The 19,676-nt window shown below is 39.3% G+C and overlaps 1 protein-coding gene across 1 annotated transcript in view; it reads right to left on the minus strand.

Moving 5' to 3' along the window:
• The window catches only part of ABCB1 (ATP binding cassette subfamily B member 1), a 79,768-nt gene extending 60,449 nt beyond the window's left edge, over positions 1-19,319 (minus strand). Inside the window, exons 1-4 of the mRNA XM_081147614.1 lie at positions 19,169-19,319; positions 18,550-18,620; positions 12,931-12,982; positions 677-848 (exon numbers count right to left, since the gene is read on the minus strand). Coding sequence (XP_081003740.1) covers positions 677-848; positions 12,931-12,982; positions 18,550-18,614 — 289 coding nt within the window. The 5' untranslated portion in view covers positions 18,615-18,620; positions 19,169-19,319. The remainder of the gene's footprint in view (positions 1-676; positions 849-12,930; positions 12,983-18,549; positions 18,621-19,168) is intronic.
• Between the last annotated feature and the right edge of the window lie 357 nt (positions 19,320-19,676).

The raw sequence follows: 19,676 nt of genomic DNA on the forward strand, positions 1-19,676 counted from the left end.
TCATGGATATCACTGAAGCAAGCAAATCTCTTCCCTCTCTCTCAAAGCATCACACTCTCCTCTCTTTGAAGTCATTTCCATTAGCACACAAACGAGCTATTATTTCTCCCATCCCAAATACACACACACACACACACACACACACACACACCTTCTCTTGGCTCCATTTCTCCATTTTAGCATGTTTCCAAAGAGCCCAATCTGTGACAATGTCTGAAGTTAAATTTCTGTTATTTACTGCCCAAACCTACTCTCCCCCCTACCTTCTTCATCGTAGTTGATGGTAACTGCATCCAGTTTATCAGGCTATAAACTTTAGAACCATCCTGGACTCCTGTCTCTTACACCCATACTCAATATGTCAGAGAATTTTACTGATTCTTAATTATCACTCAAGGTCCAGATTAGGTTTCTATACCTCTTCCTGAAACTTCCTGGCATATTCCTGACTTCAGAGAACTCTCTCTTTTTCTACACAGCTCTGCCAGCACTTCCACTGTGCATTCTAATGCTCATGAATATTACCTTATCAAACTCATTACAAATATGAACTACAGCTCAGACCCCTCCACCTCTCACTACACTAAACACACTAGTGCATATTTAGTAATATCATTCCAAGTGATTGATTTTTTTCCAAGCTTCCAATAAAACCAGTACCACAAATAATACTTACTTAGATTAGTTATGTTTTCAAAAGTTATGTTTTCAAACCTTCCTACATTTGCAAAGCTATCCGTCATCTCTCCAAAAATCAGCATCAGGAGGGGGAGTGCAGCTCCGTGGATGACGGCGGCCGTAGTTCCCAGCAACATATACAATATATCAAGCCAATTTGAGTAGCGAAACTAAAAAAAGAGAAAATGTAGAGAATAAGAACAACTAGCAGTTTCACCGATGGTTGGTTTTGCTTTCCATACATACCCAAATCCAAACATTTTTCATACTACTACTGCTACAACCCTGGTCCAAGCCAAACTATTGCAACAGCCTAATTAGAAATGGGTGTTTGTGCCCCAGCCAGGGTGGCTCAGTGCTTAGAGCATTGGCCCAAACACCAAAGGGTCACCGGTTTGATTCCCGGTCAAGGGCACATACCTGGGTTGCAGATTTGATCTCAGGCCCCTGTTGGGGTGCGTGTGGGACCAATCTATGTGTCTCTCTTACATCAATGTTTCTCTCTCTTTCTCTCTCCTCCCTCTCTTTTTCTCTCTCTCCCCACCTCTTCCCTCCCTTCCACTCTCTCTAAAAACCAATGGAAAAAATATCCTCAGGTGAGGATTAATAAAAAAAAAAGAAAAAAAAGAAATGGGCACTTGATTCTTCTATTGAGCTCTGACCTACTTCTTCATATTGAATTCAGTATGTCTTCTTTTCTTATGCATGAAGTTTGATGAGAGGGATGGGACATTCCTCTGGGAAGTTGTAAAAATTTTTAATGGTATAGTAATAGACATATAGTATTTGTTGCTCTGATTTCCATGAACAGAAGCCATTTTTTAAACTCAAATTTTTTTACTCAAGAAAAATCTTGACTGCCAAAGGTCCCTCTGAGGGCCCCATTGAGCAAACACTTTTTTTGCTCTAAGAAAGTGGCTTGGGTCACAGACCTGCTGCATAATAGCATTAGCATAAATGCAAAAATGATTTTAATGTAATTAGGCCTCAATAGTGAGGAAAAAGAGGGAAATAATGAATTAAGATGTATGCCTGTCAAAGAACAGATTTCTTGAGAAGATAAAACATGGCCATAATGACTGACAAGCGTAGACCTGCACAATCTCTTTAATTGTAGGCCAGTCACGAGAAGAAAAGAAAGACTTCTCTGGATCTAAAAAGTGACAAAAAGAGGGCACAGTAAGGGAAATGGGCTCGGGGCTCTTTGAACGGCCCACTTGGGAAACAATTAATATTTCAGCTGCATAATTCAAGGAACTAGTTAAGGACCGAAAGAAAACCAAGTGAAAGAAAATGAAAACAGAAACAGGAGGAAACCAGCTGTGGGCGTTCATGGCAGGTGGTGGTTGTGCGGATTCAAGTTGTAGATATAATTATCAGGTTTGTAGGGTGGAAACAGAGTAAAAAGTCATAGGTCTAGGCAGGTCATATAAACCAAAAGAAAGATCAAGATCAAGATCGAGATAAAAGACAGCATCAGAAACTGAAATTTTAGAACTCACGTATACTCCACAAAGAAACAGAAACCAATCCTAAAGTTAACTACCAAGAACCTTACAGTAGCTAGAAATGGGAATAAGTATTGAATTGGTAAGTGGAGAAATAAAGAGCAGAATAGTTCTTGGAGATAGTGAATGGCAGTCCATAAAGCAGAAAAGAAAAAGTGAAGCTGAGTTATAAAATCAGGGAAAACTGAAGTCTAGGGTAAGAATATTCAACATATACTTAGGTATTCACATTTAAAATTCTTCTAGCTCTTAAAAATGTAATCGAGTGAGGTTAAGTTTGGATTAATGACATATACTCTATATAATCTAAAAACGGCATCTGCTTTACAAATTAAAACCTTTAAAGGAGATTGTTTTGAGCATTTTTTCATATTTCTTTGAAACATAGGCTACATTTTACCATTATTTACTTTGTCTTAACTAAGCATTCATCCACCTCCTTAAATAAATTAAAAAACACAAACAAGGAGGAAGCAATGGGCAGAAGCCACGAATCTTTTCTCAGTGGCTTTATTAAAGTGGATAAAATATTAAACTCCTCAGTAGAGGAAGGCAAGATGGTTGCCATGCAAGGATTTCTCTCACCACCACCCCCACAAGACATTTTACCTCCAAAACTATCACTGGCCATAATAAAAACAAGCAGGCCACGAATATAAACATTTACTAAATGCCTGCTCAGTGACTGATAAAAGCCAGAGATAAAGAGAAAAGATAGAACTCTTGCCTTCGGTGTTCAAACAGAAGGAGGAAGGCAAAGAAAAAAGTAAACACAGCCCAGCCGGGCGTGGCTCAGTGTTGAACATTAACCTAGGATCCAGGAGATCTCGGTTCGATTCCGGGTCAGGGCACATGCCCGGGTTACTGGCTCGATCCCCAGTAGGGGGCGTGCAGGAGGCAGGCGATCCATGACTCTCCCATCATTGATGTTTCTATCTATCTCTTCCTCCCTCTTCCTCTCTCTGAAATCAATAAAACTATAAAAAATAAAATAAAAAAAGTAAACACAGTATATCTTGCCCATGCTTCAACAGCACGGTATACAGAGCAGAGCAGACACAAAATTAAGAAAATAGTCATTTCCTCCTTTGTGGAGAAGCTACTTCCTCCCAGCTTTGAAAGTTCAGCAAGTGTTTCAAAGCAATAAAGGAGGCATTCCAGCCAGAAAGAACATCAAGCAGAGCAGGAACAATAACAGTGTGCTTTGAGAGGATTGTGGTCTCCTAAACTTGGGGTGTGAAGAGTGAAAGCAGCAAGAAAAAGCTGACAGGCACCCTTCACTGAATCAGGGCAAATCAGAAGAGGCAGGGTTTAGGGGGAAAGAGGGCAGAGAAATCTCAGTCGGTCCTGTTTGATTGCCCAAGCTGGAAGTTATGTCTAGCAAGTGTGATGGAGAGAATTCAGAGTCTGAGGTATAGTTCTGTGACGCTACTATATGTATGTAAAAGAAATCATGGGAGTAGATAAAATCATCCAGGAAGAGATTAAGAGTGAGTGGGATTAAGAGTAATTTGAGAATAAAGTAAGAGAGAGAGAGCATGTTGAATGTCCTTTTGATGATCTTGGGGGGAAAGGAAGAAGAGAGAGGATGGTTACTAGAGGGAGATGCAATGTCCAGGGATATCTATTTGAGTTACTATATTTATAGGTAAATCACCCAAAGAGATGATTGGTGAAAATACAGGAAGGAAACTGAGATGGACCAATGTCCTGGAGAATAAAGGAAACAATTGTTTCAAGAACCTGCGGTGAGGGATCATCAGTGGATTCTAAAACTATTAAGTGAAACAAGATATCCTGTTTCAAATTCCCTCACAGGTGCAAGGAGATAAGAGATTCTTCTACAATGGAGAGATCCAATCTGTCATCACCTAAACTAAGTGATCAAACTCAGTATCATAAAAAAATAGAATTCCCCAAAATTTGGTGTTTTTAGATGTGATGAGACATGAAGTAAACAGCATCCCTTAGGCAATTTTCTTAACCAAAATATTTACCATGAATGTCTTAAAATCTTTAGAACTAACTTTCAGGATATAAGAAATGCAAGGCATGGAAGAACAAGATAAATGACTCCATAAAGAACCAATAAAAATAGTCCAGAAGGTGAAACGGTCTACAAGACAACTAGTACAGTCTTTTCAACATATCAATGACACTTAAAAAGAGGAGAAAACTGTCTAGACTCAGAAGACACAATATCCAAATGTCATCAATGACTGGATCTTGTTTTGAACAAATTAACTGTAAGACATTTTGGGGGATATAACTGGAAAAATTTGCATATGAACTGAACATTACATAATATTAAGGAGTTATGTATATTTTGTTAACTATGATCATTTATTATGTTTTATACGAAAATGTTTTGAAGGAAATTTTTTGAGAGCTATAAACTGAGGTAGTTATGTATGAAACATCATGAAATCTATAAATTCAGGTGAAATGTGTAGCAAAATGTTAATAAGTATTTGATACAGACAATAGGCATATGAATGTGAATTTTACTATTCTACCTTTCTATATGTTTAGAAATTTTCATAATAAGACTTAGTAAAGGGAGGATGGTTCTCAAATAGGCAAAGGTATATCTCTTCATCTCAAGCTAGAAGGAACAAGCTAAGAAGGAGCACAGATACAAACAAGTTTCAAGAATTTTAGAAATTCTGAACAAAGCTAAGGGAGTTCAGAACCTCATATTTATTTGTGACTTGAGGCAAGACTGGTGTCTGGAGAGAAAGTGATAAGATTTGAGGAAAGTGGTAACATAATGCTGAGTAGGACAAAAGCCTCAGTGGAATGTTCTAGCTCTATCACTTACAAGGAAGGAGACTTTGGAGGGAAAAAATCTCTTAATAACCTTCAGCCTCAGTTTCTACATTTGAGGACAACATTCATATACACAGTAAGCTTCACACAGTTGTTATGAGGATAAAAATAAGACTTAAACTTTAATTAGGCATATAATATAATAACATACAATAAAAGCAAGTACTGTTATTGGTTTTAGAAATGTAAAAGTTAATAAGATTTTTCAGGGGGGCTTACAGTGAAGGAGCAGGTAGATTTAAAAAAAGTTGTAACATAGGTGAAATGTAAGACAGAGGTATAAACTAATTATAATCTGAGCCCTTTAAATACAAGGAAATGGAAAATGTTTGGTTAGATGCTGATCAGGAAGATAGAGGGGCTGACCCAGAACCACACAGGAGGAAGGTTGATCAGCACTGAAAGACAAGGGTTGGGCTTCCCAGGGGCAAAAAAAATTAGAAAGTGCTGGCAGGAGAGTGGCTTAGGTAATATTCAGCAGCCTAGATGGCAAATATGTCCTTGCCATGTGCCTGGGTTGGAGAGGGTGAATCCATACATTCACTCACTCATTTAACATTCAAAAAGGTACTTATTAAGCACCTAAGAAGGGTCATGTTTGGTTCTAGGTACTGGCAACAGTGAATAAGACAAGATACCTACCATCATAAACCTTGCATTCTAGTGAGGTAAAATATCCAAGTACTTATTAAAGTTCCAGGCACTGTTCTAGGCACTTAGGGTATATCAATGAAGAACACATACAAAACCCCTGCCTTCATGGAGCTTGGACCACAGTGATAGCCACAGTCAGCTGGCTTAGACTGGTTGATCAGGGACATCTCTCTGAGAAGGCAACATCTGAGCTGAGACCTCAGTGACAGGAAGGATATAGTTAGTCATTTGACAATCTGGAGACAGCATTCCAGGCAGAAAGAGCAAATGCAAAGCTTTGTCCTGGGATGAATATAAGTTTGGTGTGTTTAAAGGACCAAAGATAATTATCACTGTGTGACAAGAGCAGAGTGAAGGAAAAGAGTCCATAGTGAAATCAGAGATGCAACAGAGGTCAGATGGAGGGCCTTTTATAGTCACAGGAAGGAGCTCAGGTCCTACTCTAAACTTCCCATCTAAGTGTAAAGAGAAGACATTAGAGCATTTTAAAGATGGAACTGAGGTGATCTGATGTGGTTCTATGGATGAAATAGTTTTTAGAACAGCAGAAATGGAATAGGGAGACTAGCAGTAAAGAGAGTGGTTCAGAGAGCAAACAAAGTCTTGACCAGGTGTGGGATGCAGAATAATGCCCTCCTCCCCCCAAACATGTCCACATCTTCACCCCAGGAACCTGGGAATATGTTTCCTTACATGGGAAAAGGAACTTTGCAGATGTAAGGATCTTGAGATTGGCAGGTTATCCTGGATTATCCAAGTGGGCCTAATGCAATCACAAAGGTCCTTATAAGAGGGGCCAAGGAGGTCAAAGTCAGTAGAAAGAGAAATGAATGATGACTGAAGTTAAGAGGCTGGAGTGATCCAAGGAAAGGGCCATGAGTTTAGAAATGTAGGCAGCCTCTAGAAGCTGCAAAAGGGAAGGAAACAGATTCTCTCTTAGAGCCTGCAGAAGGAAGTCAGCCCTGCTGGCACCTTGATTTTAGCCCAGTAGAACTTCTGGCCCCAGAACTCTAAGGCAATGAATGTGTGTTGTTTAAAGTCACAACATTAGTGGCACTTTGTTCCAGCAGCATTAGGAAGTGAATGCACAATGTTGAAGAGAAGAAGGATAATGAGGAATGGCTAAGCTAGAAGGAATCAGGGTGAAGACACCCACTTGAGTTTACAGCTTCAGAGATGGGAGTCCGCCCCAGTGATAAATCCATGGTTCTTGTCCACAAGTGTAAATTACTAAAGCAGAGTAGAGGTGGAGGTTGTTGGAACTGAAGAAGTCAAAGAATGTTGAGCCTGGGAGTCATTAACAAGGTTACCACAATAGAAGAATAATGAGAGCACAAGTAAACGAACAAGTAGAGGCAACCAAGTGCCAATGTTCTCCAAGGAGGAACACAGTAACCAGAAATCAGTAGGACACCACTGGAAATGGATAGAAAATACTATAATTGTGCAGGAGTTCTGCATGAAAACAATCAGGAAATAGCTGTGTGAAACTAGAGAAATGCCAACACCATCCCTGACTCCTGGGATAAGGGGTTGAGGAACTCTTAACTTCACAGGCAAAGATGACACAAGAAAAAATTGAAGAGCAGAGAGGAAAAATCAGCAGACTGCAGCCTTAGAGAAGCAAACCAAAGAAAGAATATGGTGGACAGTGTTAAGTGTTTACAGGTCAGGACAGAATCAAATCATGTCCACAGAATCCGGTGAGTGGTGGAGACGAAGCCAAATTATGTTAAGAAGTGACTGTAAGGTGAAACTGAAACAGAAAGTAAAGGCAACTTTTGTGTAGAAAGCAAGCAAGAGTGGAATGATGATTAAAATCCACTGAGATACATTAAAAAGATCATACACCATGATTAAGTGGTATTTATTCCAGAGGTACAAGGTTGGTACAATATCTGCAAATCAATAAACATGATACATCACAAACAAAATGAAGGATAAAAACCACTTGATCATATCAATAGATGCAGAAAAAGCATCTGATAAAATCCAGCACCCATTTATGATAAAATCTCTCAGCAAAGTGGGACTAGAAGGAACATACCTCAACATAATAAAGGCTATATATGACAAACCCACAGCCAACATCATACTCAATGGGCAAAAACTAAAAGTGCTTCCCTTAAAATCAGGCACAAAGAGGGATGTCCGCTTTCACCACTCTTCTTCAACATAGTACTGGAATTCTTAGCCACAGCAATCAGACAACAGGAAGAAATAAAAGGCATCAAATTGTAAAGGAAGAAGTAAAACTGTCATTATTCGCAGATGAAATGACATTGTACATAGAAAACCCTAAAGGCTCCACCACAAAAACTACTAGATCTAATAAATGAATTTGGCAAAGTAGCAGAATACAAAATTAATATTCACAAATTGGTGGCATTTCTATACACCAATAATGAACTATCAGAAAGAGAAATTGAAAAAACAATCCCATTTACTATTGCAAAAATATATGTAAGATATCTAGGAATAAATTTAACCAAGGAGGTAAAAGATCTGTATTTGTAAAACTACAGGACATTGAAGAAAGAAATTGAGGAAGATACAAATAAATGGAAGCAGATACCATGTTTATGGACTGGAATAACTAACATCATTAAAATGTCCATACTACCCAAAGCAATCCATAGATTGAACTCAATTCCTATTAAACTACCAATGGCATATTTCACAGATCTAGAACAAATATTCCAAAAATTTATATGAAACTAAAAAAGACCCCAGATAGCCTCAGCAATCTTGAGAAAGAAGGACAAAGTTGGAAGGATCATGATATCAAATATCAGACTATACTACAAGGCCACTGTAATCAAAACAGCCTGGTGCTGGCATAAGAAAAGGCATACAGATCAGTGGAACAGAGAGCCCAGAAATCAACCCACACCTATATGGTCAATTAATATTTGACAAAGGAGGCAAGAGCATACAATGAGATAAAGAAGTCCTTTCAGTAAATGGTGTTGGGAAAATTGGACAGGTACATGCAAAAAAATGAAACTAGACCACCAACTTACACCATACGCAAGAATAAACTCAAAGTGGATAAAAGACTTAAATGTAAGTCATGAAAAGCATAAAAATCCTAGAAAACATAGGCAGAAAAATATCAGACATTTCTCGTAGCAATATTTTTGCCAATGTCTCCTAGGGCAAGGGAAACAAAGGGGAAAATAAACAAATGGGACTATATCAAACTATAAAGCTTCTGCACATCAAAGGGAACCATCCACACAATGAAAAGGGAACCTACTCTATAAAAGAACACATTTGCCAATGATACATCTGATAAGGGATTAATTTCCAAAATATATAAAGAACTTCTACAACTCAACACCAGGAAGACAAACAATCCAATTTAAAAATGGGCAAAGGACCTGAATAGACATTTCTCCAAAGAGGACATCCAGATGGCCAATAGACATATAACAAAATGCTCAACATCACTAATCATCAGAGAGATGTAAATTAAAACCACAATGAGATATCACCTTATACCTGCCAGAATGGCTACCATCAAGAAATCAACAAACAAGTGCTAGCTAGGATGTGCACTGTTGGTGGGAACGCATACTGGTGCAGCCACTGTGGAAAACAGTGTGAAGTTTCCTCAAAAAAATTTAAAATGGAACTGCCTTTTGACTCAGCAATCCCACTTCTGGGAATATATCCTAAGAATTCCAAAACACCAATCAGAAAGAATATATGCATCCCTATGTTCATAGCGGCATTATTTACAATAGCCAAGATCTGAAAACAGTCAAAATGCCCATCAGTAGATGAGTGGATAAAAAAGCTATGGTACATTCACACAATGGAATACTACTTGGCCACAAAAAGAAAAAAATCTTACCTTTTGCAACAGCATGGATGGACCTGAAGATTATTACGCTGAGTGAAATAAGCCGCTCAGAGAAAGCCAAATACCATATGATCTCACTTATATGTGGAATATAATGAACAAAATAAACTGACAAACAAAATAGAAATAGGGGCATGGATACATGGAACAGAATGACAGCTGTCAGAGGGGAAGGGGGAGGAGGGACTGGATGAAAGAAGGTGAACAGATTAGCCAAAGGACACATATGCATAACCCATAAACACAGACAATAGTGTGATGATAGCCAGAGGGAAGGGGATGAGGGGACTGGGTGGAGGCAGGCAAAGGTAGAGAAAATGGGAACATCTGTAATAGTGTCAACAATAAAAATAAACAATCCATTGAGGAGGGCACTAATAAAATTAAAGACACCTGATGTGTAAATGCCAATGGAAAAGACCCAGTTGAGAGGGAGAGATTGAAGATACAGAAAAGAAATAATAATAAATAATATAAGGTTCTTGAGAAGGCAGAGGATATGGGAGCCCAAGCTCAAGTGAGTAGTGAGTTTTAAGGACCAGATGCTTCCTGTTATAACAGGGGGGTGAAGGAAGAGGGACCAGATAGGTATGTCTGTAGATTGGAAGAGAAGAGCTGAGAAACTTCTGTCATGTGGCTTCCATTTTGTCTGTGAAATAAAAGAAGAGGTTATCCACCAAGGATGAGAGGAGGTGTTGAGGATGAGGGAGGAAGAACTGGAAATTGGAAGAGTAGAGGTTTGACATGGTGAAAAGAACAGGAGAAAAACAGTGCCCAGTCGGTGCTGGGTACATCCTGTTGGGATATTTTCTCCAGCACCCATCAGATGTAGGGGTTCAGGCACCAAGAAAGCAGATGGCTGCGTTTGCCTGGGCTGTATACGACAAACGACAGGTAAAAGGAGGTTTATAGTTTGGGCAGGAGAATAACTAGAGTCATTACTTTAAGCTGGGTAAGAAAAAAGGCAGGAAGGGGCTGAGAGAAACTGATGGGTCAGTGGACTCAAGATCCAGAGAGAACAGGGAGCAGATTGAAAAGAGAGGAGATGGCTGGCTAATTCAAGCTGGCTGCTTCAGTGGGTCACTTTGGAGATAGAACAGTTTCAAATAACAAAATCCAGGATGTGAGTATATGAGTGGATGGCTGGGGTGAAGGGGAGGAAAAGATTATTGCAGCTGTGACAGTCGAGGAGTGGTTATCCATAACACCATAAGGGTCACCCAAGCTAGTAGGGGCACCAGGGGTGAAAAGGAAGACACTAAGCCAGGTGGTCTTCAATGACTGAGAAATGACCAGGTGATCAGAAGATAACAGTATCAACAAAGGACTCTTTAATTCTAGGCAGATAATAGTTTACCCAGTGATAAACTATCATAAATAATTAAAGTTGTTAAAAGCTCTGGCTCTAGTGTATGGAGATCTGGGCAAAATTCTAGTCTCACCCCCTTACTAGCTTTGTGATTTTGAATGTATTGCTTAACCTTTCTGAGTCTGTGTCATCATTGGGAGCATAAGGGTAACACAAGCGCCTACATCATCAAGTTACTTTGAGGATTAAATAAAATTATATGGAGTGCTTCATAAATGCCTAGCAGAGAGGAAACACTTAACATTGTTAGCTATGAGCTATTTAGAAAGGCCTGCATATAAGATTGGCCCTTAGCTGGCATCTAAAACTTGGATTTGGGGAGGGTTATGACCACCCTAACTGATAAAGAGGCCAGAACTATTTGTACAATGTGGTGTATCCTGAAAACCTTCCTTCCTTCTGTGAGTTTGGAATTTTAGTATGTGTTGTGCCTCCAGGATCAGCCCCCAGTAAAAATCTTGCACACTGAGTCTCTGAGTTTCTCTGATAGACAGCCTTTCACATGTGTTGTCACAACTCATTGCTGGGGGAATGAAGTGTGACTCCACTGGGAGAGGACTGTGGGAGCTTGTGCCTGGTTTCTCCTAGATGTCACTCTATGTGCCTTTTCCCACGGCTGATTCTGCTTTGTATCCTGCGGTAATAAATCTTAACCATGAGTATAACTATATCCTGAGTCCTGTGAATTCTTCTAGAGAATCATCAAACCTGGGGTTCTTGGAAACCCCCTGACACACATGAGTTTTTGTCTTAGCTGGACACTGTTATTAATAAGCAAGGGCAATAACATCAGCATTTTACTGTTAAACTTTCTTAATGTGTCGTTGTGTTTATAGGTTTTACATACAAGTTAAGTTTGCAGTTTTCATGTCAACTCTTCAGGAAAAAGACAGAAGAAAACATCACATTAGTAGTATAGCACTTTGTCCAAAGGCTTAGAATACATTCTTTCTATGCCATCCTGAGCACTGATTTAGAACATGAATTTCCCAGGTCTGAATCCTGGCCCTACTATGTATTCCTTGGGCAAGTTAATATGTCTGGCCTCAGTTTCTTCATCTGTCGAATTAGAATAATAATAATATCTATCTCAAAAGAACAGTATTATCTCTGTAAGGAAGAAATGAGGTTATATATAAAGTGCTTAGGAAAATACATGGCATATAGAGCTTTATGTGTGTTATTATTATTACCTCACATTGAAATTCTACATTTTTATTCTTTTGTGGCTTGAATTGTATTGATAGTGTTACCTCTGTGTATTAGGTCTGTTAAATTTTCTAAAATGTAAGATTTATTCTAAAACTTAAGCTACAAATAATAAAAACTAAACTACAAAAGACAGAAATGTTTTGGTCTCAAAATGAATTTAATTTCAATTCAGGTAAAGAGAGACCATCAACCAGCCATATCTATAAAACCCCTGTCTTATTCCCAATTGATGAAAAAAGAGTTTCTAAGCAACCACTGTGCAACCAGAAAATGAGACAAAGAATTATATTAAGGTTTCCAAATTCTAGAATTGTCAGCTGTTCAGAACAGAGGAATGACTACATGTACTAAGTCACAGTAATACACAATTCATTGTAAGCTTTTATTATTTGAGTACCTGGGACTTTGACCTCAAACCTGCCAGGATTCTGACCAGAGCCAATGATGACAGGGAATCTTGTGTCCTATCTGAATCATACTCTATGTGGCTGGTCTCACCCAGGTGGTTGAGAGATCTGCTATCTATGGCAAGCACCTCTCCCAGTGCTCACCGAAGATAACAATCACTGGTGACATAACTAAGTAAGAGAATACTGAAATCTAGGACTAGAGGGGTGGCTATTGAGGCTCAATTCACATGGCAAGTCATGATTGGCATTATCCTGAAAATAAGCTAAATTAAACCAATACATTTTACCTCTCCATTAAAATACTCTCCAAGAAATAATTATACAAGGTAAAATATTTCTTCTCCAGGTAAGGAGAAGTCAATTTCCTAAGTATTCTGAATAGTAAATAAATTCAAAACTCACCATTGCAAATACACTGACAGTTGGTTTCTTTTCTTTCTTCTCTTTTTTTTTACTGAAAAACATAGCAATAGAATTACACAAAACTTTTAAAATTATATAAATTTTAAGTTACTAAATTAGCATAGAGCTTATAACGTGTCTACAATATATTATTCAGTAAAAAATCAGGTTAATAGTATGATCCCATTTATGAAGTTTAAACATGTTTATATGTATCTTAGAAATCTATATGTGTGGTTACCACTGGCTGTTGAGATATTTATCAATATATTTTCTTCCTTATACCTTTGGTATTTCCTAATTTTCTATGATAAACACATACACAGACACAGAACTTTTGCAACTAGAAAAAAAATACTGAAAAAGGAGAGCTTCCTATTTTTACTCTAATTAGAAAATTGTTCATGCTCTCCCAAGCTAATCCCCTTAATTATCATCTAAGTGATTCTACAAGTAGATATTCTATCTACTTAATCATTCTCTCTACTAATGGAGGATAGTGGGAATCAGATGCAGGGTATAAAATAACCTAAAAAGAAAAGTAATTAAATCACCATGAGCAAATCTAATTCTGAAAGGATATCTGGAGCCCTAAATGGACCATTATGGCAATAAATACAACCTAGAAAACTACAGTCAAGGTCAAGGAAGATAGTTTGTAAACTGAAAAAAAAAAAAAAAAAAAATCTGCCTTCTCCTTAGGCATAATAAGAAAGTCAATTATTATCTTGAGCCTAGATTCAAATGAATCTAACTGCAACCCATTTCCCACTCTACATAACTGCCACCCAGGACATGCAGGCAAACACACCATCACCAGCCACTGCATCTATATTTTCAAATGTACAAAAGAAAGACTATTTCAGAGAAGAATGGCATTATTTTTACACAGAGTTTCATGGTCAAAAAGAAAATTCATCTTTGTCTTTGTACTTTACACTAAGCAAGGTCAAAGACTGAAAGAGATTTCTAAAGAAAAAAATCTTCTAAAGAAAAAATTCCCCTAATTTGGCTTTGGAGTGATGTTAGACAGACATAAACAGACAAAATACACAAACATAACTCTTCCAATGTGGTCCCACGCTATTCCCAGTAGAGGCCCAGTTTCAGTAACCCTGGAACCAGGATGAGAGGAGAAAAGTAGCCACACATAATTGAATTTGAGCTCTTAGCTTTTAACTTTTATTTTTACCTCTCTAAAACTGCTGCTGCTTTGAAGAAGTTACAGAATAATGTTCCTGAGGCTCTGGCTAAGTAAACACTTCCCATCCATAATCTTATTTAATATATTTTTTAATTGTATTAAACTTATTGGGGTGACATTGGTTAATAAAATTATACAGGTTTCAGCATACAATTTTATAACATGTTATCTGTATATTGCATTGCGTGCTCACCATCCAAAGTCATTTAATTTTAATCTGTCAGGCAGGCACATTTTTGTCCTTTTAAAGATAAGGAAACTGTAGGTGAGAGGAGTTAACTAGCTTGTCCAAGGTCACAGGGCTAGAACAAAGCCATGATTTAAACTGAAAAGCCTAGCCCCTCAACACCAGATATTCAGTGCAACCTCAGCCTTCTGAGGTACTGCACTGCGAGGACATGTACTTCCACGATGATTCTCACCACTACCAGACTGCTCAACTACCCCATCAGCTTGAAACACAGTGCTGACCAAAGGCAGATCACTCATCAAACCTCATTTTAATGAAGTATCTTTATAAATACAGATATTCCAAATGGTACGATCTACCAAGCGTTATACCTACTAACAAAGCTACATGCTTCTTTTTCATTACAAATTAGAATATATAGTTTAAAAGAAACAAAAACCCAAACTCAGAAAAAGAGATCAGATTTGTAGTTACAGGGTGGGGAGTAGGGTTAGAAAGGTGGCCCAAAGATACAAACTTCGCGTTGTAAGATGAAGTACCAGGGGTGTAGTATACAATACAATGACTATAGTTAACAATGATACTTAGAAAAGTTGTTAAGAAAGTAGGTCCTAAGAGTCAAAAGAAAAACTGTATGTTTTGCTTTTTCTTTTTATTGCACCTGTATGAGATGATGGATGTTAATTAAACTTATAAATTTATTGTGGTAATCATTTCATAATATATGTAAGTTAAACCATTATGTTGTACAACTTAAATTTATACAGTGCTGTATGTCAATTACATCTCAATAAAACTAGGGAAAAAGAATATAATTTTATTAAGGACATATTCCTATCAATGATGATGAGCATAATTTAACTAAAAACAAAAATCTAGTTTGAAAAAAAGTCTGTAGGCCTATAATAAGAACCAATAATAACATGAAGGCATGTGCAGGCCTGAACCAATTTCTTTGCCATTTCTCTCCACGTACCCTCAGTATTTCTTACTCCAATATTCTTGTTTGTGTCATAAGTCCTTTAAAGTACCAAGTTTGTTTTTTTTTTAAAAAGTTAAAAGCAAAAGGAAAATATCTACTTCCCACTCTATGGAGACTTTTTTCTTTTTGTTTATATGAATTTTTTTTATTCAAAAATTTTTTAAGTAGAAAAACTGAACTATAATAATGACTACCCACATAACATTCACCTAGATTCAATAACTGTTAACATTTTGACCATATTTTCCTTATATATTATTATTAATTTTTTTTTAATCCTCACTCAAGGATATGTTTTTATTGACTTTAGAGAGAGGAAGAGGGATGAGAGGGAGAGGGAGGGAGGGGGAGGGAGAGAGAGAGAGAAACTTCGATCATTTGCCTCCCACCCTGCAGCCTAAGTATGTGTCCTCACTGGGAATCAAACTTGCAGCCTTTTGGTGCATGGGACAAAGCTCCAGTCAACTGAGCTACTCAGCCAGGACTCATTGTTAATATTTTGTTGAACCATTTTAAAGGAAATTGCCAAAATCATGGCCCTTCACATGCTTTCCTACTATTATCACCTCTAAAAAAATGAACAGCAAGTTTTCCATAGGTTTTTCCTTTTATGAAACTGATTCACACATAACAATAACATGCAGTGGTTTTTGTCTCTTTAGTCTCTTTTTCTAAATCTGGAAATCCTTCTGCTCCTCACCCTCACCCCAATGACTTTTTGTAGGAACAAGAACAGGTATCTCATAGAATGTCCCACATCTTGGATATGTCTGTTTCAAACTGAATTCAAATTGATATGTGGTTAAGTATAAAATACACAGCAGATTTGAATATTTAATAGTCCCCCCATATCTGTGGTTTTGCTTTCCATGGTTTCAGTTACCTGTGGTCAACTGTGGTCCAAAAGTAATAAATGGAAAATTCCAGAAATAAATAATTTATAAGTTCTAAATTGTGCGCCACTTTGAATAGAGGGGTGAAATTTAGCTCCCACCCACTGTAGAAATGAATCATCCCTTTGTCCAGAGTCCCCAAACTGTGTTGCTACCTGCCTGTTAGTTATTTAGTAGCTGTCTATCAGATCAACTGTCATGGTAACCCTTATTTTATTTAATAATGGTTGCAAAGCCATTCATACAACTCTTATTAGAGTATTATTATTATAATTGTTCTATTTTATTATTAGTTATTGTTAATCTCTTACTGTGCTTAATTTATACATTAAATTTTATCACAGGTATGTATGTATAGGAAAAAATATGGTATGGTTGACCCCTAAACAACTCAGGAGGCTTAAAGACGCCAACTGCCTGAGCAGAATCTGCATATAACTTTAGTCAGCCCTCTGCATACTTGGATTACAATCATCAGTTGACCCTTAAACAACACAGGTTTGAACTGTGTGGGTCAACAGAAAAAATAATGAGTATAAGTAGAACTGTGTAGCTCAAACCTGCGCTGTTCAAGGATCACTGTATATATAGGATTAGGTACTATCCTTGGTTTCAGGCATCCAGCAGGGGTCTTGGAACATATCCCCTGCAGTTAAGAGGAGACTAGTGTATGAAAAAGAGAATGTAAATTATCTAATTAATAATTCTGATTATAGGTTGAAATGATAATATTTTGGATATACGGGGTACCTTAAAATATATTTTCAAAATTAAGTTCACCTGTTCCTTTTTACTTTTCTCAATGTTGCTATTAGAAACAGTAACAAATGTGGCTCACATTATATTTCTATTGGACAACATCAGTCCAGAAGCTTGATGGGACTCAGACTAAATGTTTTTGCTAACATACTTCCTAGGTGGTATCTTGTCACTAACACAGTGTATTCCACCATGAGTGATATCAGGCCTGATTAGTTGGTTCAAGAACAAACTACAAACTTTCCCACTAGAAAAGCACACTTTTCTTTTTCCAATTAGTAAGAATTTTGGATAATTCTTAGATACAACTTTTCTCTAATGGTTTAGGATCCATTAACAATCCTTGCCTGAATCAATTATAATAATGCAGGTTCAAAAATGATCACTGGCATTTTTCTGTAAAGAATGTTCCTTTATTCTCTATACCTCTCTCATCCTTTTAGCATTCCTCCTCCTCTCAGAATTTTATTAAGGATTCATGGACCCTACTCACTATTTCACAATCAAGTTCAGTCATTATTCTTTTTGCTTCCCATGCTGTCCCCTATTTGGCCATTGGAAGCCCCTTCACGCCAACTCCTGTGCCTTTGACAACTTAAACTCCATTTTCTTGTTTTGGCATAGCACAAGATACTCCAGGCCCCCTAATTCCTTCCCCACACCTGGTTGGAATTAGCCATTTTCCTATGGGGTTCCCAGTCCTTTTAGTGAGGAATGGTATTTAGAAACCAAGATCTGGCACTCAGTGTGCTCACTGCTAGTGTCCCAGAAATTGAACTATTAAAAAAAACCATGAGCTAATACTGAAGCTTTCAACTGCAATTTAACATTCTTTTTAAAAAAATGTATTTGATGTCCACATTTGTATTTCTTTTCTCTTACACTAAAAATCTCATTTTCTAATAATAATACATTTACTAATTTGTTTTATTTTACAATTTACTACTAACAGTGAGCCTACTGTGTGAAGTTGAACATTTCCTGCGTAGACGCTGCACTTCGACCAAAACTTACTTAATTTCCCTGAGTGGTTACACTGCCAGTTTTATATAGATCAGGATAATTTCACACCAGGCCAGTAGCTTCTTTGGTACTGCCGTCTTCTCCTTTCACAATTTCTTCTACAAGCGTCAGATACTCATTTGCTTTTAAACAACAACACTAACACCTAAATGTAGTTTTGGCCTTCTGTGCCACCTGCCATGCCACCAACCATGCAAAAGCTTGTGACTTTTACCAGAAGCAAGGGACAGGACCACGGAGCAGAGCACAAGCGGCGCAACATTCAGGCACTGAGACGATCAACATGGCCGAGCAGCATGGCTTGTAAAGCAGAAGGTTATAAAACACAGAAGAAGATGTGAGCCTTGTCCTAAAGCCCAAATGGCGAGGAAGCCTCTCACCGGGGCAGAGAGGGAAACGCAAACGCGGCGCTCAACTCTGCCAGGGAACTTCTGCAGAGCGATCGCTGGCGTTTAAGATTAAAATCAGCAGCATCATCACCTCTTCAGATTCCAGCGCTAGAGGCTACGAGCAGATCGCCCAAATCTCTCGGGCCATGTAAACTATGAAACTGAAACAAAATAGCTACCTTTTTTTGTCCATTTTCAAGAAGTTCTTCCCTGCTCCTCCATTGCTGCCCTCTTCAACATCCATCGCGACCTGCGGAGAAACCACAGCCCCGATGAGCCCAAGCGGTGACCCGCGGGGCGCGGAGGGGAGGCTGAGCCCGCGCGCGGAGCCGGCGAGCGGGAGGGCGGTGGCCCGCGCCCAGGCGCTCCGGGCGCTGCGGGGGAGCTGCCCGCGCGCCCGCCTCCAGCCTCCGCGGGCGAGCAGAGCTGGAGGGCAGCGAGCGGCGCGTCCCGGACTTTGCCCGCCACCGTGGAGGATCTCCCTGCAGGTTCCCCTTGCCGCCGACAATGCTCCTCCGTCCACCCGCCCCGGGCTCGCACACCCGCCTCTGCGCGCTCGGAACGACGGCGTCCAGGACGCGTGGCTAGCGCCGAAAACTTCGGCTGGGGCTGCTCCAGGAGCTCCCCGAGCGACTCTAGGTCTCCCCCCCGACTGGGTCTCCTCGGGCTTCCCAATTGGGATCACCCCTCCATCCCCTCGAAGCCCTTCTCCCACTGGAACGAAACTCAAGAAAACTGGAGAGCCCTACCCTTCCAGCGAACTGTCCCCATCCAGTCCCCAACCTCGCACGCCCCTACCTCGGGCTTTCCAGGATCGTCCGCCAAGACGTGAATTTGGGTAGGAAAGGGGCCGACTTTAGCGGAAAGCCCAGGCTGATGAGAATAGGAACCCGGGCTTCCGCGAGCTAGGAGGAGCCAAAGCTCGACTGCGCCCCGGCGTCCCGCGGCGAAGGGAGCGCGGCGGCCGGAGCGCGCGGCCTGTACCCCGGGGCCCTCCCGCCCAGCCAATCAGCGGGCCCAGCGAGGACGGCTCCCCGCCCGGCGCGGGGAACGCGGCCCGCGCGACGCGTTATGAAACAGGTTGAATTTCCCGGAGGAATGTCCTTGCTGCCCGTGCCCCTCCTCAGAAGGGCAAGAAGAGAACCGCCTACCCGCTGAGTCATGGGGGCGCTTACGTTTAGAGTTATGTCCCTACAGGTCCAGAAAAGTCTCCATATCCGCAGAAATAGATGAAGATATTGATAGATAGATGATAGATAGATATAGATAGATATAGATAGATGATAGATAGATAGATAGATAGATA

This window comes from Miniopterus schreibersii (genome assembly GCF_964146895.1).
Source record: "Miniopterus schreibersii genome assembly, chromosome: 9".
Taxonomy (NCBI): domain Eukaryota; kingdom Metazoa; phylum Chordata; class Mammalia; order Chiroptera; family Miniopteridae; genus Miniopterus; species Miniopterus schreibersii.